This window comes from Dermochelys coriacea, chromosome 6 (genome assembly GCF_009764565.3).
Source record: "Dermochelys coriacea isolate rDerCor1 chromosome 6, rDerCor1.pri.v4, whole genome shotgun sequence".
Lineage (NCBI taxonomy): Eukaryota > Metazoa > Chordata > Testudines > Dermochelyidae > Dermochelys > Dermochelys coriacea.
The window spans coordinates 68,786,932-68,813,720 of NC_050073.1; the positions used below are offsets into that span (position 1 = coordinate 68,786,932).

At 38.8% G+C, this 26,789-nt stretch overlaps 1 protein-coding gene across 5 annotated transcripts in view; it reads right to left on the reverse strand.

Annotated features, from left to right (window-relative positions):
* Window positions 1-26,789, reverse strand: part of EIF2AK4 (eukaryotic translation initiation factor 2 alpha kinase 4) — a 77,319-nt gene that overhangs the window by 29,249 nt on the left and 21,281 nt on the right. For 4 of the 5 annotated variants that reach the window (XM_038405493.2, XM_043517505.1, XM_038405494.2 and 1 more), the window contains exons 7-18: window positions 16,472-16,587; window positions 15,218-15,375; window positions 13,107-13,642; window positions 12,607-12,716; window positions 11,786-11,943; window positions 10,999-11,414; window positions 9,934-10,003; window positions 8,430-8,513; window positions 6,355-6,477; window positions 5,841-5,945; window positions 4,482-4,542; window positions 793-872 (exon numbers count right to left, since the gene is read on the reverse strand). In XM_038405493.2, the coding sequence (XP_038261421.1) occupies window positions 793-872; window positions 4,482-4,542; window positions 5,841-5,945; window positions 6,355-6,477; window positions 8,430-8,513; window positions 9,934-10,003; window positions 10,999-11,414; window positions 11,786-11,943; window positions 12,607-12,716; window positions 13,107-13,642; window positions 15,218-15,375; window positions 16,472-16,587 (2,017 nt within the window). Of the gene's footprint in view, window positions 1-792; window positions 873-4,481; window positions 4,543-5,840; window positions 5,946-6,354; window positions 6,478-8,429; window positions 8,514-9,933; window positions 10,004-10,998; window positions 11,415-11,785; window positions 11,944-12,606; window positions 12,717-13,106; window positions 13,649-15,217; window positions 15,376-16,471; window positions 16,588-26,789 lie in introns of those variants that run through there. The other variant, XM_038405499.2, reaches the window with a different exon arrangement.

Consider the following 26,789-nt stretch of genomic DNA (forward strand, 5'->3'; position numbering starts at 1 on the left):
ACACAAAAGGGTATTACAAAGAGGAGATAAAAAATTATTCTCCTTAACCTCTGAAGATAGAACAAGAAGCAATTGGCTTAAATTGCAGCAAGGGCAGTTTAGATTGGACATTAGAAAAAACTTGCTAACTGTCAGGGTGGTTAAGCACTAGAATAAATTGCCCAGGACGGTTGTGGAATCTCCATCACTGGATATTTTTATGAGTAGGTTAGACAGGTATGATATAGATAATACTTAGTCCTGGTATGAGTGCAAGGGACTGGATTAGCTGACCCCTTAAGGGCCTTTCCAATCGTACAATTCTGTGATTCTCTGCAGTAACTTGAGTGAAAACAGAAATTAACTGAAATGCTGTTAACTGTGAATTTTGCAGAAAAGATATGAAATAATGCAATATTTTTGAATGACAAACTTTAATAAGTTGCACCAAGCAAATTTAGCAAGACAAAATTGATATTTCTGTAGTCAACAAACAAGTGATAACAAATCTTACTTCTAAAGAGATTAACGTTATTGAAGTGTCCCTAACTTTGACTAGTGTCTTGATTTTATTAATATAATGAAGTTACCCAAATAATCACATTAAAAATGGGTACTGTGCCCATTTTTAATAATTACTGTATATGTAAGGACCTGTGGCATTTTAAACCTTTACAATTAAATCACTGGACAGTCTATGGATGGTCAGATCTTATTTACAAGAGGTGAAGATCATATATTATGCAACTCAAAATAGAAGCCTCTACTGCTATTCTCTCAAAATGCCCTTGTATTAAGTCCTATTAATATTACCTGATTATATGAAGATTTAGTATTTCCTTGGACCTCAGGGCTCACATATAGTGCAGTGCCAACCATACCTGTCAAATTATCTGTATGGATAAAAAAGAGTTACTATTTTCACAGAGCCTGCAAGTGGACTACAGCATCTAATGGTTAAGAAAATGCAGCTTTAAAAAAAAACAAAACAAAAACCTCTTCTTTAAATAGGAATTCAGTCTTTGTGAAAGTTGAAGAGTGAAATATCCTACATATTTATAAACAAAACAGGCACAACTTGGACATGTCTCCTTCTTGTTTGCTAATCACCCTGTCTTTATAGGATTCCATTATGACACAGTATGTTAATACTAAGACTAGAGTCACAACCAAATTAAACTACCATTATATTCATCCTCAACATATTTGCAAGATAGATCAAATGAGAATGTATTAAGAGTCCCCCCAAACACATACATACACTCTGTGGACGTTTGTACCACTGAAGTCTTGCAAAAGTCCTGCATGGGTGGGGAAGAATGGGAGAAAGTACAGGCAGAGTGTCCACACGAATCTCTGCAACCCATGCAGGTCAGAGATGGGATCTACCCTTCACTACAGAGTTAGGATGAGAGAGAGTGTGAATTCACTTTTATGTAGCTCAAATGGCAATGACCTCCTGGCAAAGAGGATATGGAAGGACAGCAGCTGCTATTCCAGTTCATAGCATGGAGTAGAGGCAGACATTCCTGCCCAAAGCCAGATGATTTGGAAACTTATATACACCTTCCCCCCCCCCACAGAGGGCACTTTGTGGTTCAAAATAAAATAAATATCTGAATATAGAAGGGGCCTTTTGCTTTGCATAGGAGAGGGGCGGATTTCACTCCACTTGGGTACAGAAAGCAAGACTGTTGGATGTATGATTTTTCTTGGCACTAGTTAGAATAAACAATATTTTTTGCACTTACCTGAAGTGTCAGACTTAGATTCATAGATACTAAGGTCAGAAGGGACCATTCTGATCATCTAGTCTGACCTCCTGCCCAGCGCAGGCCACAGAATCTCACCCACCCTCTCCTACGAAAAACCTCACCTACGTCTGAGCTATTGAAGTCCTCAAATCATGGTTTAAAGACTTCAAGGAGCAGAGAAGCCTCCCTCAAGTCACCCATGCTACAGAGGAAGGCGAAAAACCTCCAGGGCCTCTCCAATCTGCCCTGGAGGAAAATTCCTTCCCGACCCCAAATATGGCAATCAGCTAAACCCTGAGCATATGGGCAAGATTCACCAGACAGATACTACAGAAAATTCTTTCCTGGGTAACTCAGATCCCATCCATCTAATATCCCATCTCAGGGGATTAGTCCTATTTACCCTGAATATTTAAAGATCAATTAATTACCAAAATCACATTATCCCATCATACCATCTCCTCCATAAACTTATCGAGTAGAATCTTAAAGCCAGATAGATCTTTTGCCCCCACTGCTTCCCTTGGAAGGCTATTCCAAAACTTCACTCCTCTGATGGTTAGAAACCTTCGTCTAATTTCAAGTCTAAACTTCCTGGTGGCCAGTTTATACCCATTTGTTCTTGGATCCACATTGGTACTGAGCTTAAATAATTCTTCTCCCTCCCTGGTATTTATCCTGCTGATATATTTATAGAGAGCAATCATATCTCCCCATAACCTTCTTTTAGTTAGGCTAAACAAGCCAAGCTCCTTAAGTCTCCTTTCATAAGACAAGTTGTCCATTCCTCGGATCATCCTAGTAGCCCTTCTCTGTACCTGCTCCAGTTTGAATTCATCCTTTTTAAACATGGGAGACCAGAACTGCACACAGTATTCTAGGTGAGGTCTCACCAGTGCCTTGTATAATAGTACTAAAACCTCCTTATCCCTACTGGAAATGCCTCTCCTGATGCATCCCAAAACTGCATTAGCTTTTTTCACAGCCATATCACACTGGCAGCTCATAGTCATCCTATGATCAACCAATACTCCAAGGTCCTTCTCCTCTTCCGTTACTTCTAATTGATGCGTCCCCAACTTATAACTAAAATTCTTGTTATTAATCCCTAAATGCACAACCTTACACTTCTCACTATTAAATTTCATCCTATTACTATTACTCCAGTTTACAAGGTCATCCAGATCTTCCTGTATAATATCCCGATCCTTCTCCGAATTGGCAATACCTCCCAGCTTTGTATCATCTGCAAACTTTATTAGCACACTCCCACTTTTTGTGCCAAGGTCAGTAATAAAAAGATTAAATAAGATTGGTCCCAAAACTGATCCCTGAGGAACTCCACTAGTAACCTCCCTCCAGCCTGACAGTTCGCCTTTCAGTAGGACCCGTTGCAGTCTCCCCTTTAACCAATTCCTTATCCACCTTTTGATGTTCATATTGATCCCCATCTTCTCCAATTTAACTAATAATTCCCCATGTGGCACGGTATCAAATGCCTTACTGAAATCTAGGTAAATTAGATCCACTGTGTTTCCTTTATCTAAAAAATCTGTTACTTTTTCAAAAAAGGAGATTAAGTTGGTTTGGCACGATCTACCTTTTGTAAAACCATGTTGTATTTTGTCCCATTTACCATTGACTTCAATGTCCTTAACTAATTTCTCCTTTAAAATTTTTTCCAGGACCTTGAATACTACAGATGTCAAACTAACTGGCCTGTAGTTACCCGGATCACTTTTTTTTCCCTTTCTTAAAAATAGGAACTATATTAGCAATTCTCCAATCATTCGGTACTACTCCTGAGTTTACAGATTCATTAAAAATTCTTGCTAATGGGCTTGCAATTTCAGGTGCCAATTCCTTTAATATTCTTGGATGAAGATTATCTGGGCCCCCCGATTTAGTCCCATTAAGCTGTTTCAGTTTCGCTTCTACCTCAGATATGGTAATATCTACCTCCATATCCTCATTCCCATTTGTCATGCTACCATTATCCCTAAGATCCTCTTTAGCCTTATTAAAGGCTGAGGCAAAGTATTTGTTTAGATATTGGGCCATGCCTAGATTATCTTTAACCTCCACTCCAACCTCAGTGTTTAGCAGCCCCACTTCTTCTTTCTTAGTTTTCTTCTTATTTATATGGCTATAGAACCTTTTACTATTGGTTTTAATTCCCTTTGCAAGGTCCAACTCTACTCGACTTTTAGCCTGTCTCACTTTATCCCTACATGTTCTGACCTCAATTAGGTAGCTTTCCTTGCTGATCCCTCCCATTTTCCACTCCCTGTGTGCTTTCTGCTTCTTCTTAATCACCTCTCTAAGATGCTTGCTCATCCAGCTTGTTCTACAACTCCTTCCTATGAATTTTTTCCCCTTTCTTGGGATACAGGCAACCGATAGCTTCTGCAGCTTTGATTTAAAGTAATCCCAGGCCTCCTCTACCTTTAGATCCATAAGTTCTTCAGTCCAAGCCACTTTCCTAACTAATTTCCTTAATTTTTGAAAGTCAGCCTTTTTGAAATCAAAAACTCTAGTTGCAGATTTATTTTTGTTAATCCTTCCATTTAGTTTGAACTGAATTAGCTCATGATCACTTGAGCCAAGATTGTCCCCTACAACCATTTCTTCTATGAGGTCCTCGCTACTCACCAAAATTAAATCTAAAATGGCATCCCCTCTAGTCGGTTCAGCAACTATTCGATGAAGGAATCACTAGTTAGAATAAACAATATTTTTTGCACTTACCTGAAGTGTCAGACTTGGCCACATGGTTTCCTGAATGATCTTCTCCTTGTTTAGTGTCCGCCTGAAACAGAAAAGTAAACACACACTGTCATAAATATAAAGGGAAGGGTAAACACCTTTAAAATCTCTCCTGGCCAGAGGAAAAACCCTTTCACCTGTAAAGGGTTAAGAAGCTAGGATAACCTCACTGGCACCTGACCAAAATGACCAATGAGGAGACAAGATACTTTCAAAGCTGGAGGGGGGGAAAACAAAGGCTCTCTCTGTCTGTGTGATGCTTTTGCCGAGAACAGAACAGGAATGGAGTCTTAGAATTTAGTAAGTAATCTAGCTAGATATCCGTTAGATTCTGTTTTCTTTAAATGGCTGAGAAAATAAGCTGTGCTGAATGGAATGTAGATTCCTGTTTTTGTGTCTTTTTGTAACTTAAGGTTTTGCCTAGAGGGATTCTCTATGTTTTGAATCTGATTACCCTGTAAAGTATTTACCATCCTGATTTTACAGAGGTGATTCTTTTACTTTTTCTTCTATTAAAATTCTTCTTTTAAGAACCCGATTGCTTTTTCATTGTTCTTAAGATCCAAGGGTTTGGGTCTGTGTTCACCTATGCAAATTGGTGAGGATTTTTATCAAGCCTTCCCCAGGAAAGGGGGTGTAGGGTTTGGGGAGGATTTTGGGGGGAAAGACGTTTCCAAGTGGGCTCTTTCCCGGTTATATATCTGTTAGACACTTGGTGGTGGCAGCAATAAAGTCCAAGGCAAAAAGGAAAATAGTTTGTACCTTGGGGAAGTTTTAACCTAAGCTGATAAAAATAAGCTTAGGGGGTTTTCATGCAGGTCCCCACATCTGTACCCTAGAGTTCAGAGTGGGGAAGGAACCTTGATACACACAAAGGTCAGATATTTTATAATTTTCATGATTGCAATGAATGTAGTGACTTAACTGAAAAGACTTCAGAATAAAGCATTTTCACCGTTTATAAGCCTCTATTCACAAATATAAATACAAGTCTGTAACTTTTGGCACCCAAGTTTAATTTTTTGACTTAAACTTCTAAAGACCAACTACCACAATTCTAGACAACACTTTAACCAATTAATGAGTGTGAAATGCATTTAACCCTTTGGCATATGTATGTGTAAACACAGAAGATGCTTTATACAGTCCTACACTAGAATATGCAATAGTGAAAATGATAAAGGAATTATGGACTGCACATTTAAATCTGCTGAACAACATTAAGTTTTATTGACATTTTTCTTTTACATGTTACTCCCATACCAAATTAAAATCATTTCATTCGCTTTCTATAATGGCCTAGATGATGTGTTGCCAAACTTAATTTTTCGTAATACTTACTGCATATGCTGGGTGATCTGTAGCTAAACCAAAATCACCAATTTTCACATGATCATCAAAATCTAAAAAAATGTTTACAGGCTTCAAATCTCTGTGGATCATTCCCTGTTTAACACAGTAAAAAAAATGTTTGAATCAGAGGGGTTGAGAGAAATATTCCTTCCAGGCTATAAAACAGAATCAGAAAGGGACCCCCTTTTTGGTTCTGCATACAGTACCAACCCATTCCACTAATTCATCAGTGATTGATACTGGGTAAATATTTGAAGGGTGTAGCCCAACAGTTAAAAATAATTTTAAGTGACAATATATACCCAATAAAGTATTTTAAAACTAACTAAATTGAGGTAATAATAAAACATGTCTAGAACAATTTAAAACACCAGTGCAGATTTATGATACACTATTCCAGAACCTTATAAAAATGGGCGTGAAACAAGAAAAATCATTGTATAGATCTGACAGTTGCTAACGTGTAGTATTGTAGAGTGTAGATATTGTAACATTTACTCACTTTCTCATGGATGTAAGCTAATCCATCCAAAATTTCTCGGAAAAGTCTCCAAAGCCGACTAGTATCTTCATATAATCCCTGATCAATAGTGTCCCGTAATGTGCTCTTTTCACAATACTCCATCTTCAGACACAAGGAAAGAGAGAGATGGTTGTAGTTAAGAAAAAAAATTGTCAGAAGATTTCCTCTGTCAGTATGTTAATACTCAGCTCTACAACCAAATACTGTCAAGAACAACTTGTAAACACCATCTCCATAACTGTGTTGTCCAACAATCTGGAATTTTCTGTGAGAAGTATTTCTACTAGAAAACAATCGTATTGTCATCTCTGGATATTATCACAACTTCCATCATTCCTGTACTAACAAACACTTAAAAACCAATCCCTCCCTGACCTTTAATTTAAAAGCAAAAAAAAAAAAAAAAAAAAAAAATCCAGTGGAACTCTAGTCTAGAAAAAATGCTAGTTTAAAATTGGCTTTTAAAATATTTCTGGTTTGATTTTGCTTAGGTCTTTAACTGCCTGTATTAAAATAGTGTATATCTATGTAAATACATGCAGGAATTGCCATACCAGAGAAGACCAGAAGTCCATCTAGTACAGTATCCTGCCTTCAACAGTGGCCAGCATCAGATGGCTAGAGAAAGGTGGAAGTAGGATAATCTGCCTCTCAGGGAAATCTCCTCCTAACCCTTAACAACTACAGATTGTCTTAAGCACTGAAGCATGAGGCTTTTAGCACTTTCAAAAAACTCAGTTTTTGGATTTACTATTATAACTGTATAATACTTGTCTAATTATAACATTTTCTTAATTAACTAAACATATAATGTAGTAGTTTTGAAGAGAACACTGAAGAGTTCCCATTTATGAAATCTGATTTTCTTCTTTGGAAGTGAAAGTGAACATAGTATGTTCAAATCCCATACTGGGATCCAAGTTAATCCATATAGCAGTTGTGGTCCAAAGGGGGATATTGTGATGAGACATTAAACAGAGACCCTTTTTGTCAGCCTAATTAGAAATTAAATATTCCCAAATGCTTTCCATCCTTCCAAAAACTAGGGGATAACCCTCATGCCCTGGTTAACATTCCCTCCATTTAACTGATCTAATGTTCAAGGTGGTGGGCAAGACATTGCTGAACGTCCAATGGCTGTTTTATTTGCTGGCATAGATACTGGTACTACCGTGACTAACTTACTGCTTTGTAAAGCCCCTTCTCCTAGTGATTCCTTAACTGTGGTCCTGGCAGAGCTGACTGGTTCCATGATTCTATTGCTCCTTGTTCTCATCTACTAAATCACATGACAAGAAGCTAAAAAATATCAGATACTTTCCTAATATTTTCCAATCTAAGCAATTGCTTGTGATGAGGTTGCTTTTTCAAAATCCTGATAAAGTAAAGGTTGATCATAATTCTTTAAAAATAAGGAGGCAGGCATCCAAGAATTAAGCTTCTTTTGTACCACTCTTAATGTGCCAAGGGGTTGTCCCTACTCTCATCTCATCACAGATAACAGCAACAACTTCAAGTGGGAGTGTTCAGCTCTACTTCATGAGGGGTCATCTTTCTTCCCAGCATATGCCCCATGTATCCCTTTCCCATCAATCAGGGCTGGGCAAATCACTACTAGTGAAGATGGCAAGCAAAAGTGATGTCACACTGACTAGTGGTGGAAATTGTTCCCGCTCTTTGATTATTAAGTGCTACGTAGGCAGGGCTTTCCAGTTCCAATGACCACAGACTTCAGTTGGCTCCTTTCTTTAGGCAAAGACTTTAAAAACGTCAATGTATTGTATTTATGTCGACTGGTTCAATGTATTTCACATTCTTTTTTTCATAACAAGAATACATATGTTCATTGGCTAAACCTTTTAAAAAAACATCCTAGTTTTATATACTAAAGAAACATTAATCTTCAGAGTTTCATTTCAGCAATCTGATTCTGTTTGGTTATTTGTCCAGCTACACAGAGAAAGCAATTAATTTGTGTTTACACAATGTATAGTTTATCTAATAACCTTGCTATTCTCCATAACCAAATATACCATCCACACCAGATGTCTAACCTGAATGAACAGACAGTATATTGTCTGAACCACTGAAATGCAGTCTTCTTTACCGTGACTATTCTTTTGATGGCATTCTTCATCCTATACCACAGAAACAAAAACAAACAAACATTTAAGCTAATACAGAGTGGTCCAGTTTCTTAATCATCAAATCATTTTCAGATGGCCAAAATACATTCTTGTATTGTGACTTTCTGTGGCTGAATTTTGAGCATAGTAATATGGAAAGAAGTGGCGTACGTTATCTATCCATTAACACTGCTTCATATTCAAAATATTAATAAATATTCTTATCATTACCAAGGTTACACAGTGGAATATCTCTATTTAATCTGAACCTCAAACTACCTTATCTTGTAAAAATATTATTTGTGGAAAATAATCATGGGTAATATACTTAGAAAAGTATAACGTTACTATACAGTTCAGTGAACTACAACATAAAACTAATAAATATATTAAAAAATCCAACAAAAAGTCTATTCTTTAGTGACCAAAATGCACTGCACTGGAGTCTGAGTTTTTAACCATATCAAAGTTAGTGACTGAAAGCTATATTGATACAAGCTGTCCACAGTGCCAAAAGAGCACAAATAGAAGAAGGAAAGAGTGATAGATTTAAGGTCACATATCTTGTCAACCATTAGAACTAAGACATATGCTGTCTGCTACAAAATAACTAGGAACATCAGCTTTTTAGTGATACTCCAGTGATACGTTGTAATGATTTCCGATGAAGTGAGCTGTAGCTCACGAAAGCTTATGCTCTAATAAATTTGTTAGTCTCTAAGGTGCCACAAGTACTCCTTTTCTTTTTGCGAATACAGACTAACACGGCTGCTACTCTGAAACCTGTGATACAGCAAGTGGTGAGGGGTTGGACCTTAAAAACAAACAAACAAAAAAAACCCAAAAAACCCCACATTATTCTGATTAATATCCTCTTTCCCCGCATTTCAATTGTTAAATTTAAATACTTGCAAGTTCAGAGTTTTAGTATTCGCATCATTTTAGTAGTTGATCTCTGACTGCCGAAATTAAAAACGAATGCTTTATATCATTTGAAAGCTGGGATGCTGAGCTGCTTTTAGATGGTATAAATCAAAGATTTTTTTATGATAGTTCTAGAATGATATATAGCATTCGTTTTTAATTTCGGCAGTCAGAGATCAGCTACTAAAATTATGTGAATACTAAAACTCCGAACTTGCAAGTACCCATGCTCATGAGTTTACAAATGAGTAATCTCTCTTAACTCAATGAAAATAGGAGTTTCCATCTATAAGCAGGAGGCCATTTTCTCTTTATTGTATTATTGTTACAATACACTTTGGTTGTGTGTAGCGTATGCTTTCAGGGAAGATCTCCAAAAGGTGTCCCTATATATCGAATAGCCAGATTGATCTTTATGATTGATCTGCTGTTGGTAAATGTATATTCCTACCTCCAAATGTTACTTTATCCCCTTTGTTCTTCCAGTACTTAGTAATTTTATATTTACCAGAGTAGGACTTTTACTGTTTTCATCTTCATTATCAAAAATTATATCGCTTTCAGAATCTGCAGGTGGTCTGTTTAGGAAAAAAGAAAAAACTTGTATTTGTAATGAATACATTTACCATCCCTTTTGCAAGGATATTAGTATGTTAATTTATATAAACATAGAAAATCTGAGTTTAGAGTGGAGAGAGATTACATTCATGACAAAAAACTGCACCCAAACTGTGCAGTTAAATGCAGCAAAAATATTTATTGACAGATCATCATATCTCCAAGTTACTAAAAGGGAGACAAGCATTTCCAACCATATATTTTATTTCTGCTCCTCTTAGGCAGATTTTATATATATTTCAGAAATGTGTCCACAGAAAATCATGTCCCATCACTGACAAAAAAATATAGTGGAGGAACACACCCCAGCTACTTTTCTTACTTTAGGTCAGATGATTTTATCTTGCTCTCACTCTCTTATTTGTCCTGCTACTTTCCTGGCATCGGATTTGACTTTTCTGGAGACACTGCTTTTTGTCTGTGCCCAACAAGTAGCACTGTCTTTGATACAGGATAAAACTATCGTATGGCCTGATCCTGCAAATGCATCAAGGGGACTACTCATGCGAGTGACTTTACTCTCATTCATGCTTGCAGGATTAAGCGCTTGATTATCCCTTTGCTTTTCTCTTCCAGTGTCTAATGCTGACATCACTGCTAACGATTTCTCCTTGACAGCATATCAGGCTTTTGTCAGGTAGGGGAAAAAATGTACACTAGAGCAGGACTGAGCGATCTTATCTTCCAAAATAACCCCATTTATAAAAACGCTTAGAAGCTTAAGGCTGAACTTTCCATTCTCCCCCAATGCAAGCAGTCACTGATCTATTGTAAATTTTGCTCATCGCGGCTATTTAGCTGCTGGCAAATAAAGTACTATGCAAAACATTAAAATGTTCATTTGGAATAGCACAACATTATGGATAAATGTTATTTGCCAAACAGATATGGGATGTAAAAGGGAGATCAGAATTTGGACTTGACAATTTTCTTCCTAATGCTAAAGCCTACTTACAAGAATGACTGTGAAAACACTCCTCCACCGTCATCATCTTCATCACTGGACTCCTGATCAGCTCCACTAAATTTGGTGCTAGAAGATCTCTCACAAGAGGTGCTCCACTCAACTGAACTTGTCAAAACAGGGGGAGGGGCATTGGCTTCCACACCAGCTGTTGATTCTTCTTCAGTCTTCCCATTCAGATCTAACTTAGCAGATGCTTTTTTCCCTTCTGTAGTTTCTGATGTTGAGGTACTGGGAGGGGGCTTTTCATGTTTTTCTATCCATGCATTGTAATACCTCACAATATTCTCATGGTTCAGTCGAGAAAGTAACGTTACTTCACCTTTAATTCTCCGGAACTGCTTGCTGGCAGGATTTATGTGAATACGTTTCACAGCATAGTAGCAGCCATCAAGTTTGTTTTGTACCTGAAAATTAAAATAAATCTAACCTTACAGGACTGTTAATTCCTTCACAATTGGAGCTCCTGAAAGGTGACAGAGTGACAGCACTGAAGAAGTCCCCCATTTATCTGTGAAACAAATGCAACTGCAGTGTAAGCCTCCCCACACTGCCTCACCAGTATACCTCTACCCTGACCCTAAGGATTAGAGCAAAAGTGTAGGTAGGCCTATTCAATTATTGGCCTCTGCTTAGGACTACCAGTAAGGCTACCAATTCTCATGAGAGTTCCACATATTTCAAAAATAAATATAACATTTAATATACATTTCATGGAAAAAATGCATTCACAAAAATGGTTCTATAAAACGAAGGGGAATGACTTTCCATACTGAACCTTGATGACTGCTCCAAAAGCCCCTTTGCCAAGTAGCTGTAACTCTTCAAACTCATTGTAGTAACGTGAAAATTGCCTCTGTGTTTCTGTGAAGACTGTAGCACTAGGTACATGACTGCTGGCGATAACAGTCTCAACGTAATCTATTCCTGCTGAATCTGAAACAAAGGTAATAGTTGACCATAGTACAGAATGTGGAAAAAAGCAATGCAATGTTAAACCAATCATCAGAAGGAATAATGACACATACTTTAAAGAACCATGATCAAGTATGACAGGATGGCAGATTAAGACCTGGAATGTAGGGCTTTTCTGTTGGGTTATCCTAGGCTCCGGTACTAAAACCCCCTGCATTAAAGTTCAGGGTAATTACTAATGAATCATGCCACTAGATAAGCACAATTAGCTCCAACAATAACAGAAAAGGTTTGGAAAAGTGTCTTTGGGCCAGAGGAAGGAAATCCTAGGAACAATCTTGCTCAGGAGAAAGTTTAGGCTAAGGTTTTACATTCTGTTATTGTTTCTGAATTACCAGTAAAGCCAGACTTCAGGAAGGGGGATGGACTGGACACTAACTCAGGGTCAGTGTGTTCTGTTGAAGGTGGGGTACAGACTGAGCCAGTTCACACCAAGTAACCACAAAACAAAAATACTGTGGTCTTTACCTTTTAAAATATTTTATACAAATAAAACACAGGTTCTTGATATTCCTACAGCTCAAGCTACCTGCATGCACCTAATTTTATATATGCATTTGTGTTTACCTTCCCATCATTAATTATTTAATGCCAGGGTATAGCAGAAGAGACTGAATTCTTTACCATCTGGATTTTCTTCCACTACAGGTATTTTCATTTGCGGAGGGTTTATAAAACTGTGTTGTAACAACTGCTGAGGACTCCATCTTTCCTTATCTTCCAAGCAAACACATCTAGAAACCAACCAGAAACAAACCTTTTTTCACAAAACTATGTGTGGATTCTAAACTACCAGAGAGCTTCCCTACATTTTAGAAACAGGAAGGGAAATACAATTACCACTGTTTTACAGATAGAAAATAGAGGCACAAAGAGACTAAGTGATTTGCCCAAGGTCACACAGGAAGGCAGTGGTGGAACACGCAACTGAATCCACATCTCCAGAGTCCCAGGCTAATGCCCAAAGCACTGGACCATCATTCGTCTATAGAATTATTACTAGTAAGAAAAATGGATTTGGTTATACTGTTGAAAACCTGTTCCAGAAAACTCTCTTTTAGAAGTTAGAAAAGGAAAAAAAAAATAAGACGGCAGAGAAAAGGAAGAAAATGATGGGCACATACTTTTTCAGAAAATCTTCAAAGTCAGCAGGTAAGTCATTAGGAATAGTGACCGGATATTCCCTGGTTACGTGTCCCTGGCTGAGAGAAAGCAGTAGCAGGCCCAGACGCCATACATCCCCTTTTTTTCCAGGCTTGTTAGGCAGCGCGTCTTCGCTAAATCGAACTTTCGTTTGCTCAAAAACATCCTCCTTACAGATATCAGCTAGGCGCTTTGAAATGCTGTAGTCTGTCACTTTGACATTTCCTTCAGTATCTACCAGGATACTGGAAGCACACAGGACTTTGTGCACTACTGAATTACTGTGCAAGTAGTCAAGGGCAGACAAAAGTTGGGTTGCATAGTGGCGCAGCTGATCAATGGGAATCGGGACCTCTTTGCACAGGTATGTAGAAAGGTTAGATCCATTAATATGCTCCACTAAAATATCTACCACAATTGAATCATCTTGCTCTTTAAGGATCATGGACATGTAACGTACTATGTTTGGGTGATTTAGCTTCATCAGTGAGCTGAACTCTGTTTCTGCACCCTGAATCTGTTTAAGAGAAACAAAATATAACATGCATTAACAAAATACAGTAATTGATCTCACATTTCATGAAAGTGGTATTGAAAAAGTACATTTTAATAAGAACAAGTGAACTTGTATGAGCAAGAGAAGAAACAAACTTCATACCAAGACCTAAATCAATTTTTTTGAGCTTTGAAAAAATGTGGATAATTTCAGTAAGAGCTGTTCTGCGTTCTCATGCTTCTGCACTTCCTGGCTTCTAAATTTAGATGGAAATGGAAGCAATGAAACACCAAAGGCTATTCTCTCAACAGCACCAACTTAAAATCTTGCACAGTCAAGGGTTTAGCTCAAGTTTCAACCAACATCCAAATATTTGGGTTCTACCTGAAGAAAAACCATCCTGGTGCCTTTTGAGATGACTCATTAGTAATTTTTAAATCAGAGTCTAACACAGAGTAACTCATATAATATAAAGGCCCTAGGAGATGCCCAGATAACTTCTTATATTAAAAGGAGATGGCCAGCAGGGTGTAGAAATGTGTCCTGATGGGAACTGATTTTAAGCACACATTTCAGAATTGCTGACCAACTTACTCAGTGTAATGATACTGAATACACAGGATGTGACTACTGGAAAGATTAAAGGAATGCGTAACCCTGAAATTCTGCTTCTATAGTGTTTCTAGGAGTGGTAGGGTTTGCTTCAGCTCCTTTTCCTGGCTCTTAGGCTCCCTTCCTCAAGCACCTCTGTTCTGCCCCTCCTCTGTGTAGAATTGTTTATTCAAACCTAACTTATTCTGAAATGGGGTCGATGGACGTGCCCTTAATTCAATAATAGGATGTCAGATGTATGAAGCTAGATAATAAAAGTTATTATCTACTACCAATTAAGTTATATCCTTTTATGTTCAAAAAGATTCCCAAAATTCACTCGCACTTCTTTGTGTCCCACATCTCTGTTTGAATACCTTCTTTCCACAAGGGAGTGCTATGTATTAAGTTCACAGTCCCAAATATTGTATTTTAAGTTGCAACAGCACTTCTGTAATAAATCTGTTTCCACTTGCTCACCCTTTATAAAAAAAATCCCCTTTTGAGCTGAAATGTCGCATTATTTGTTCTCAGCCCAATTTTTGATTTGCAAGGGTTTCAAACCAGAGCAGAATTTTCCCCTTCAACCAAAAGACTTAACTAGATTCTACTGAGCACGCACAGCAGAACATTTGTATTTTAAAATTTTCAGATTGAGAGCCCTATCCCAGTGTTAAGTCAGGACATCACAGCCAGGTACCAAAAAGATAACATTTTCCTCTGCCATAGGGCTGTGCCAGAGAAGCTCGATTTTCCCCTTCTCTAGATTTTTCCTTAATATTGTATTAACAGATTTTACTTATGTATTATAGAAAATATACCTATGACCTCTGAATAAATCAACATCTTTAAGTGAATGATGCAAACTTTTCAAACATTGGAATTTTCAATCTTATCACCAGCATCTCAGTTCAATATACAATGGCTACACAGTATAACTGACAACCAAAGTAAAAGCATGAAAAAAAAATCAAGCTGAACAGAAAATAAAAGTGTATTTATTACCTGTTTTTTGCATTTATCAACTTTTTCCCTTTCTTGAGTTGTAAGAAATCTTCCCATTTTTTTCTGCCATTGAAGAACCCATTCATATACTAAGACAAAGTTGCCAGTATATATTTCCAAGGCATTGTAGACTGATTTTCCAAGCTCTTCATCCTTGTCTACACATAAAAAGAGGGAGAGAGAGGAACATAACTTCTTTCACTTCTATTGGGCCTGAAAGAGGTCCTACAAATGGTGAATAAACGTTAAAAGGTTTGCTTTTTAGGTAATTCAGTTAAATCTTAAAATATAAACCTAATCAAAATAAAAACAAAATCTGTAATTGAATTTGATATAAATTGCCTGCTTAATATCAGCTCCATTGAAATCAAACGACTGACAAAAAAAAATCAAACTACAGGAAAATGTACAACAAACTTTACATTAATATAAAATGACATGTTTTACATAAGAATTTGAGATTCAGTAACCAAACATCCTTTTCCTCTGACCAAATGCTTAACTCTATATATAGTGGTTTGATCATATGGCTTCAAAATGTACAATAAATAATGAAACTATGTTTGTTCAAAGGAAGTAGTAATTTCAACAGCAAATCCATTAAAGTGATACAGTAAGATAGAATGCTGAAGAAGTTTGATGGTTAAATTCAGCAGACACTTGCTTATCTGAGCTTCCTAGCCTTGTCTACATTGAGACTTTTGTGAAACTCTCTCATTAATGCTGTAGTACCACAGCTAGCAATGGTAGGGGGCATCCTAGTATTGTCTAGCCCTACTATTATAATTGGTTTTAAGTATTTCATTAATAGCTGTAAAATTTCAAGTTTGGTAGCAATGTTTAACAAGCCTTCTATTTATAAATATAAAAACCAAACCCATTTATTGAGTATATTAGTCAAGTAAAGAATAACTGTAAACACACTGAAATGTTTTCTCCCCTGGAAATGTTTATTTGCAGATCTAGATACATTTCACTTCAAATACTCCTAAAACAAATAAACAGTATTCACGCAATTAAAACCTCTCATTTCTCCCTCACAGCCTTGACAGGGGCTCTCCATATCCCTATCGGAGCCACTGAACAACTTCCTTCCCCTTCCAATCCCACTCTCCACATTTTACCCCTATTTACATCATTTAAAAGTCCCTGCAGCATGATTCCCTCCATATGGCAAACACCTATCCACCTGATCCTCTTATGTGAGCAATGCAAGTTTTTAAAAAGTAAAGCTTCAATTGCTGTTTTGCTTACCTATACATTTTCCTTTGTGAACAGTAAGCTGACCAGCACCACCAGTACTGAAGTTCAAAATTTCATAATTTCCAGGAGAATCTTCACTACTACATATAGAATGCTGACGTTCTCGCCTGTAAATGTGAACAGTGTTATATTAAGCTTAGAAATATATTACTAATACAATTGATACAGGTCTCAATCTTGTAAATGGATCTGGAGAAGCAGACCTTTACTCCCAATGAGATACCCATTGATTTCAATGGGACTGCATAAGCGCAAACATCTACTTGCATAAATCCAACTGCAAGATCAGGATTGTAGTTGTCATTGGCTTATAGATAAGTTAAGTTAACATATTGCAGTGGAAAAGGAGTACTTAGAGACTAACAAATATATTTGAGCATAAGCTTTCGTGAGCTACAGCTCACTTCATCGGATGCATTACAGACTAACACGGCTGCTACTCTGAAACCTGTCATATTGTAGTGGGTGTCTATACTTAGGCCCCGATTCAGCAAAGCACTTAAGCTTATGCTTCCATGCTTAATAAAGGCCTTAATGCTTCTGAAGCCTCTGATGGCAATTCTACTCTGAATATACCCGTAATAGATACTGTAGTTCTGAAAACAATAAATGAACACAGCTCTATTTTGCTAAATCTTTCAAAATATTTGAAAGAAATAACCGATTCAATTTTGCTAAATTCAATGCCATCTTATATTATTTTATGTGATAGAAGGTGGGGTTTCCACTTATTTCCTCTTAAGCCCACTCTTTTTAAAGGGATGCCGCAGTAGTCTAGTCCCTAAAACTTAGATTTTGTTCAAAAAAGGATTGGGTGTGGGCCAAATGTTTATAGAAATAGTTTTTTTAAAGAAATATTAAGTGACAGGTTTATTTTTTAATTAAGCATTGCCTGTTTCACTGGAAACCCCAATACAATGGCCTTCTGCTAATGTGTTAGAACCCCCATATGAAACAGACCAACCTAATTTCACTGTCTGAGCTGCATGAAGCGAAATAGTATATAGTACCAGTTGTGAAGAAAAAATTAGGTTATTAAAGATGAAATCATTTAAAAAACAATATAAAGTGTTATTGGAAACACAAATAAGAATTTATTTGTTCCATAGAGAATGCTTTGCTTGCCAGTGGACATTGAAACAGCAATCACAGTAATATTATTCCCCTCTAGCCCCGAAGTACATGGCACTCTGTGTTTTTCAAAGTTAATATAAATATTGCTGTGTTTGTATAAGGTCACAAAGGACACTCAACAATGAGGCAGCCATCATTCAAAATCATTCAAATTATCTACATTTTAAAGTTCTTGCACAGGTTTAATCAGCTTCAAAATTCTTTTAGCAAAAACACCAGCACAGAAAGCCCCTTCCAAATAACAATCAGTGATACTTAGAGATGGCAAAAGAAGATGTTAGCACATACAGTTAGTACAAAGACTAGAAGCCTTTTGAAATGTTCTGTTATGCAAAAGAAGGAAAAAAACTAAGTTAATGAGAGGCCCCCAAAGCATTTGACATAAATGTTGTATAAAAGAAGATTCCTTTGATAGATGTACAGTAAATACTATTACACAAAGAAATACATTGTTCATGTGAATATAGAAAGTTAAATATATTGTATGTGCCACTATATTAGATGATCTTTACATTATTTAAATAAACTGATTAAATTGCACAGTTGCTCCATGATGAGATGTCTCTTGGTGGAAAATATAAGGAACCTAAAACAATCAGAAGTGATAACACTTCCAGCCATGAAAACCACACTGCTGCAGGAAAAATAACAAGTTATTTTGTGGGATGGTGCACTGATAGCCATGGCAATAGATGGGCCTTCCAAGAATAGCACTTCAAATAGTCATTAGGACATACTGCACATCAAGTGCTAGAGTTCAGAACAGCACAGAATTAAGGACAGAACAGTCAGAGTACCTGAAACTGTGATATATCAACATCTCCTCAAGGCAGTTTCCCCTGGACAAACAACAGCTTTTGCTTCTAACCTGAAGAAGAGCCAAACTCATGGGACAGCAACAGTCAAACAGCAAGACTGAGCTCTTTGAACACTACCAATAACTAGGTGGTAAATTTTCAATTACAATTTGTATCCAAAGACTGCACATAAGTGGAGGCTAAGGGTAAAATCTCCAAAAGCTCCTAAGTGCCGAGTCACTTTTGACAGTGGGATTTAAGCACTTTTGAGTTGTGAGCAACAGCATAAAAATGAGCAAGCACATTGCCAGGTCATTAATCTAGACACATTTTCCAATGGCAATGTGATGTCCAACTCAAGACTTTCATAGTTTCCATCATCTATCTAGGTATTTATACTGTCAGTCAGCATGGTATCCAAGCACCTACATTTCAAAAGGATTTTAAGACTATCGGAGGCTGCAAGTTCTTTTTTAATTTAATTTAGAGAAATTAATCATGTGAGTGCTTCCATTTTGTCTTAAGAGGTAGTTAATGTCACTGAAGATATATAACCAGACAGCAAACATGGATGGCCTGGTCAGATTAAGATGTATTTATTTTTTTACAAAAAGGGTCTATTATCATTCTTCCCCATACATGACTATCATTAATTACACTATTCACAAACAAAGATTAAGCACATTACTCATCACCTCCCTTCACTCCTTAAGTGAATATTTTTGACAAAGTGCTCCACAAATATTTGCACAATAATCTGGATCCTATGACAACATATAGGAAATCTAGAGGTCTTTGGTTTCAGGCAGGTTACATGGCCAGTGATCATGTGGGCACCAAAAGTGTCAAGTGGCACAATTAGATTGCTAGGGACGGACATAAACTGAACATCTAGCCAGATCACCTTTGGGCCTCACCAGAGATCGATCTAAGTGGTGCTCCATCTGCAAGGAGGCCGTGTCCCCTTTGGGTTTTTCCATGGAGGAGGAAGTTATGCATTTGTTTTTTTTATAGTACAGAATACAATAACTACAAAACTATTCAGCCTATTTATTGCCTCTGCACAGGTTTGTTTGTTTTTTTTCTTAAACAAGAATACATAATCCTCTCTTTCCCATGGTATTCCTCCCTTCTTCAAATGTAGTGTGTAGACATTTATTAACAGTGCTAAACTTAAAAGAACCTAAAGTTTGTAACTTACACCTCAGACAAATGCAGAGGCAAGTGTGTATATTTACAGCTGACCTTCATGAGTATAGGCCAAATATGTTCACGTATAGAACAAGTTCCATCTACTGGTCAAGTAAAATGCAGTCTGTTGTCAAAATGCACTGTGCCCACAAGGTGTACAGTGATTGCTCATCATCTCCCTTGCCTTGCTCAAGTTGATTATTAAGTACTACTCACTGCATTACGTTGATCTTCAATCACACTATTATGCATTACACACAAAAATCTGTTAAATCTATTTTTATGGTTGCACAATCAAGCACTCAAAAGTTTGGAAATGCAGGAATTAAGGTTGAGTGGGCAACTTTAATTTGGCCTCCTTGTGCCTAACTATTACCATACAAGCTTTAATTACATGATCACTCACTATTTTTAGTACAGGACCTCTGCCTCATTCAGTGCATGGGATGGATGGTTATCAGCTAATGAGCAGCTATTCAATATTTTGTTTTATCTTCATTGTTCAATGTGTAGCCCAGGTCTTATTTACTGCATGCTATTCAAACCCTGATCTGAAAACAGAATTATAATTTTTCTCCTGGGCTTTTCTATGGCACCCATAACTTTTCTATGGCACCCTTCACAAACATGAATTTATCTTAACAAAACCCCTGTGAGGTGAGGTAGTGGCACAAAGAGATTAAGATCAAAAGTATCCACTAATTTTGGGTGCCAATTTCAGATGACTAGGGCCTGATTTTTCAGAATATTTAGTATTATAAAGAACTTGATATGTTCATAGCACAGATCCCACTGATTTCAGTTGTAGCTTTGAGTGCTCAGATCTTCGGTAAATGAGACTCCAGGGTATCAAGTTCGGCAACCAGAAAATAAGAAACACACAATCAGTGACCACTTGGGAAAAGTCTGGTTTAAGTGACTTGCCTAGAATCATTGTGACAGGGCACTCTGAAGCACTGTGGAATTGTGTAAGTTGGAGGAGGGTTTTTCCTCTTTACTCTTAAGAAAATTCTGTATTTTATAGAAGTCTTGCACTGCACATGGTATGATTAAATGTGTAAATGTGATACACATGGAGTATGAGAGAAACTCTCAGCTTGTCTCCCTTGCCACAGGCTTTATACCTACTTATGCTGCACCATTTTCTTGTTCTAGTTCTTTTTCACTTTCTTTGGAAATTAAACTAGTTCCAGAGAGTGCTGACACTTGGAAATTAGTTGGAGTTGCCATGCCAACAATTAGCCAGAAGAAACAGGAATTAATTGCCCTAAGTTGATTCTAGGGGATGGAAGAGAATGGTTATGCTTGGTGAGGAAAGCAGGCTCTGGGCCAATCAGTACAGGGGATAGGCCAGAAAAAAAAACAGTTTTCCTGAATTTGTGAAGAGTGGGTGGTTCAGAAAGAATGGGTACCTTGTGTGTCTGGTAAGGATGAAGCTTCTGAACTGGAACTGCTAATTTATGACCTGAAGTCAGGATAGGCAGATGAAAGCCGTTTACTGGAGCAGTTATGCAGTCAATCTAAATTCTGAAAACTGCAGGCATTCAGAATCCAAATACTGGGATGGTTAAACCTCATGAGCTGAGACCAAAGCTGGGAAGAATGCACATGGAATGCACTGATAGTGAAACAATTAAAAAAAAACGTAAAGGGCTTTGCACATGTCCTTTCCCAGTTGGAGGAAGAACGAATAAAATTTTTATGTAACCCTCAAGAAAGCAAGCACACACAAAAGTGTTTTATTAAACCTAGATCCACTGATCAAAAGGTCTACAAGACAGGCAAAGAGGAACTTTGTGGACAAGGTAGAAATAGAATCCAATTCTTCAAGGCAGCACTTAACTGCTCTTAACTATGAGACCATCCTTTCGCTTCCTGCACTCCCCTGCCTCATTCACTATACACCATCCTACTTCTGCAACAAATGAAGCAGGGTCCTACAAACAGCAGCCTTCTTTAGTACACAGCCCCAATTCATCCTTACAGCAGGTCCACCCTGTGCACTGAATGAACTCAGGGGTCCTACAGAAAAATAGTATGTGGCCACATAATTAAAGACTGTATCGTAATATAAACACACAAGGGAAATGAATTAAGGTTGCACTAGCATTTCCTAATTTTTTGAGCGCTTGACTTTGCAATAGCAGTATTCTCATATCATACTTTGTGTGGTTTCCTGGGTTTTTAAAAAAGCAAACTGAAAAAAAAAATTTAATCATGGCCTCATGTTGACACCCTTTCTATCCACTGCACACACCTCTGCCACTTGAGCTAATGCAGTAACTGATAGCTCTAAGAAGTTATCCTCTACCTGGAGCAGCACAAGAGGGGGACTCGACACACCATTTCCTCACAGGTTTTACAGATATTTGCTGACAACAAAGACATGTTGAGATTCAGGAATCCCGAGTTCCATTCCAGGCTCTGGAGGGGCACACGTTCTAGTGCAAACAAACTCTTCTGCCCATTCCCTCCAAAGCTGATCCCTTCTGCCATATCCCTTCCCCACCCTTGATTCGTCATCCCAGTTTCCTGGCCCAGCTAGCTCTAATCTGTCTCCTCCGCCTTACCCTCACAGGCTTCCAGTCCCAGTCTCCCACTCTACTGCATTCCAACTCTTTGTCTCAGTCTCTTTACCCAACCAGTCCCAGACTCCCCTTCCACTGCCCCCCAGTCCCTCTTTCTCTTCCCTTCTCCAGCCACAGTCTCACTACATTTATCACAATCTATTCCTTTTCCCTCTTGACTCCAGCTGTTGTCACCTCTGCATTCATATCAGACAACATCCTCCTCTATGCTGCCTAGATCACAGCACAGGGTCACTGAGAACATAGGAGAGAGACTCCCTACTTGCAGTTCCAGGATCTAGCTCCATCCTGGCCTGGAGCAGCAATTTCAGGGAAGGTCCAGCATTGCTCCTGTAGTGCTGGGATGGAGGGACTGTGCTCAGTTGCTCTGTGGGGATGGCATATGCACAGTCTGAACAGCACTAGGAGCTGTGAGGCTTTATGCCTAGTGAGGATGGAGCCTTCAGAAATTTTTAGCTCCTAAAATCAAAACTGTATCTTGAGATTTTTCAAAGGCTTATAATTTAGCCAAGTTTGGGCAGATTTTCACATGGAGGCAATAGTCCAGGGGTGGGCAAACTTTTTGGCCTGATGGTAGATGGGATGGGATCTGAGTTATTACAGAAATTTTTTTCCTGGGTATCTGGCTGGTGAATCTTGCCTGTATGCTCAGGGTTTAGCTGATCACCATATTTGGGGTCAGGAAGGAATTTTCCTCCAGGGCAGATTGGCAGAGGCCCTGGAGGTTTTTCGCCTTCCTCTGTAGCATGGGGCATGGGTCACTTGCTGGAGGATTCTCTGCTCCTTGAAGTCTTTAAACCATGATTTGAGGACTTCAATAGCTCAGACATAGTTGAGAGGTTTTTCGCAGGAGTGGGTGGGCGAGATTCTGTGGCCTGCGTTGTGCAGAAGGTCAGACTAGATGATCATAATAGTCCCTTCTGACCTTAGAATCTATGAATCTATATCATCCCGTCCATAAACTTATCAAACTTAGTCTTGAAGCCAGATATGTCTTTTGTCCCCACTGCTTCCCCTGCAAGACTGTTCCAGAACTTCACTCCTCTGATGGTTAGAAACCTTCATCTAATTTCAAGTCTAAACTTGCTGATGGCCAGTTTATATCCGTTTGTTCTTGGATCCACTTTGGTACTGAGCTTAAATAATTCTTCTCCCTCCCTGGTATTTATCCCGCTGATATATTTATAGAGAGCAATCATATTGCCTCTCAGCCTTCTTTTGGTTAGGCTAAACAAGCCAAGCTCTTTGAGTCTCCTTTCATAAGACAGCTTTTCCATTCCTCAGATCATCCTAGTAGCCCTTCTCTGTACCTGTTCCAGTTTGAATTCATTTTTCTTAAACATGGGAGACCAGAATTGCACACAATATTCCAGATGAGGTCTCACCAGTGCCTTGTATAATGGTATTAACACCTTATCTTTACTGGAAATACCTCGCCTGATGCATCCCAAGACAGCATTAGCTTTTTTCACGGCCATATCACATTGGCGGCTCATAGTCATCCTGTGATCAACCAATACTCCGAGGTCCTTCTCCTCCTCTGTTACTTCCAAGCGACGCATCTCCAGTTTATAACAAAAATTCTTGTTATTAATCCCTAAATGCATGACCTTGCACTTTTCACTATTAAATTTCATCCTATTACTATTACTCCAGTTTACAAGGTCATCCAGATCCTCCTGTATGATATCCCCATCCTTCTCTGTATTGGCAATACCTCACAGCTTTGTGACATCCACAAACTTTATTAGCACATTCCCGCTTTTTGTACCAAGATCAGTAATAAAAAGATTAAATAAGATTGGTCCCAAAACCAATCCCTGAGGAATTCCACTAGAAACCTCCTTCCAGCCTGACAGTTTACCTTTCAGTGTGACCCGTTGTAGTCTCGCCTTTAACCAGTTCCTTATCCTCCTTTCAATTTTCCTATTGATCCCCATCTTCTCCAATTTAGCTAATATGAGGAGTTCAGGGTGCAGGAGGGGACTCCGGGCTGGGATCATGAGGGTGCTCTGGGCTGGGATCATGAGGTTTGGAGAGCAGGAAAGAGATCAGGGCTGGGTCAGGGGTGCAGGCTCCAGATGACGCTTACCTCAAGCAGCTGCTGGAAGCAGCAGCATGCCCCCTCTCTGGCTCCTACACAGAGGCGCAGCCAGGCAGCTCAGCGCACTGCCCCATCCACAGGTGCTGCCCCTGCAGTTCTTATTGGCTGTGGTTCCCAGCCAATGGGAGCTGCGGGGGCAGCACTTGGGGTAGGGGCACCATGCAGAGCCCCCTGGCTGCCCCTGTGCGTAGGAGCTGGAGGGGGGCATGCCATTGCTTCTGGGAGCCGCGCAGAGCGGGGCAAGCCCCCAGTTGGGGCACTGGAGCAGGGCAAGCCACGGACTCTGCTCCCCGGCGGGAGCTTCAGGACCGGATTAAAACATATAGAGGGCCGGATGTGTTCCCCCGGTCCGTAGTTTGCCCACCCCTGCAATAGACACATCCCTGAGAGAGGCCACTCCCTGAAAAATTTCAATGTCCTTCTCCAAAGCATGGGGGTAATAGAGGTTTTCAAAGAAAAGGTTACCACATTTTAACTTTGGCAAAACATTAGATTTTTCTCTAGCCTCAATCTCAGAAATGGCTAAGCCATTCTGGCTGAAATGTTGGGGGATCTAAATGAGATCATATGCCCAGTGAGTTTTCCCTTATGCTCTCTGCACACACTAATAGCATGAAGCACACTACTAGTGCTTAAGTAGTAAGGACAAGAGAGTTAATGGAAACCACTGAGTAGACGCTTTCATTTATAAAGTCAGAAGAAGCGTTCAACTATTGATGTTGCATATAAATCTTCATATCTGTCAATCAGTTCCTATCTACAAATAGTTATGAATCATTACACATGTCCAGTGACAAAGCAATGCAGAATTAATTCTAAGCACAGGGCTGGCTCTAGGTTTTTTGCTGCCCCAAACTCTGAGAGCGCAACTGACCAAGCAAAAAAAAAAAAAAGGGTGGCCAGAATGGCCAGAATGCCACCCCTGGAATTGTGCCGCCCCAAGCATGTGCTTGCTTTGCTGGTCTCTACAGCCGGTCCTGTCTAAGCAGAATCTGCACTATTTGGGATCACACAAATATGTCAATTTGTTGTTCTTGTTTTAAAGGAGGGATGCTCAAAGCAAAAAAGCCAAGAACTAAATGCAGCCTTAGTCCACACACTTCTTATAAATGCAAAGAGAAGATAAACCTGACCAACATCAGGTTTTCACTGACCCATTAGTAAGTCTGTAAAGCAATTTAAAGATTTAGTAGTGCTAAATAGTATTGATGTTATTGCTGGTGAACTCAAACAGGCAATCTTTATTCAGCAAGGGAGATTCCAAAACAAGCTACTATGATTGTACACATTTACTTTTGCTGAAATAATTATATAAGATTTATATGCAAATTATGTGCAACCTCAGTGTTACAAAGTTTGGGTACCCCCAGTTCAACTCACAGCAGAAAAAAAACCCTACAGAAATGAAAAGCAGAAGTCTGAAAATAAGTGTCACGCTACTCCCAAGATTACTGGTGTGCTGCTGAGATGACTCCATGGAGCTGCTACAGACAGACTATGGGGAACTGAATTCTCAATGCACTGTTCCCCTTAGAACTTCATTAACAGACCTAGGATTTAATTAGTGCTAGTAAATTATTTTCCAAGGGACCATCAAGCACATTTCCCCTTGGAACACTACTTCTGTCTGGCTGCTCCTTGGGCACTTGAGAAAGGTTTTGTTTAACAGTACTACCAAGTTATTCCTCCTAAGGGAGGGCTGACTAATTTACTGTGCTGATACTCATTTGCCCTATCAGATAAATACATCACGTTATTTTATTTGGTACAGTTTAAAAAGAAATCTTAAAAACAATCATAAAAGTCCCGTAAGAAACTGCTCACTCATAGCTAGGGCCGCATGGATTCTGTGATGCTGAAGTGGAGGAATTTAAAATGGAACCCTCTCCATGCCTTGAAATCCACCTCCTGCTGTAAAATCTCAGCTTTCATTATTTAAAGATATGTTTCTAGCCCTTCATGGTGATGAGGATAACCATAAAAACACATGCTAAGAGTAAGGGCTTGTCTTCATGTACAGCGCTGCAGCTGTGGTACTTTAGACTATGTCTACACTGCCACTTTCATCACTAAAACTATTGTTCCTCAGAGTTGAGAAAAAATACCCCCCGAATGAGAAAAGTTTTAGCGACAAAAAGCCTCAGTGTGGACACTGCTTTGTCAGCGGGACGAAGCTACTGCCCCTCACTGGACGTGGGTTTATTTTGTTGCCAGGAAAGCTGTCTCCCAGTGACAAAGGGCGAACACATAGTGCACCTTACAATGGCACAGCCAAGCCTTTGTAAGGTGCACAGTGTAGAAACAGCCGTAGTAAAGATGTTACTATGCCAACAGGAGAACTTCTCCTATCAGCATAGTTAATCCACCCCCCTGAGACACGGTAGATATATTGGCAGGAGAAGCTCTCCCGCCGATATAGTGCTGTCTACACGGGGGGGGGTTAAGTCAGTATAACTACATTGCTCTGGGGTGTGGATTTTTCACACCCCTGAGCA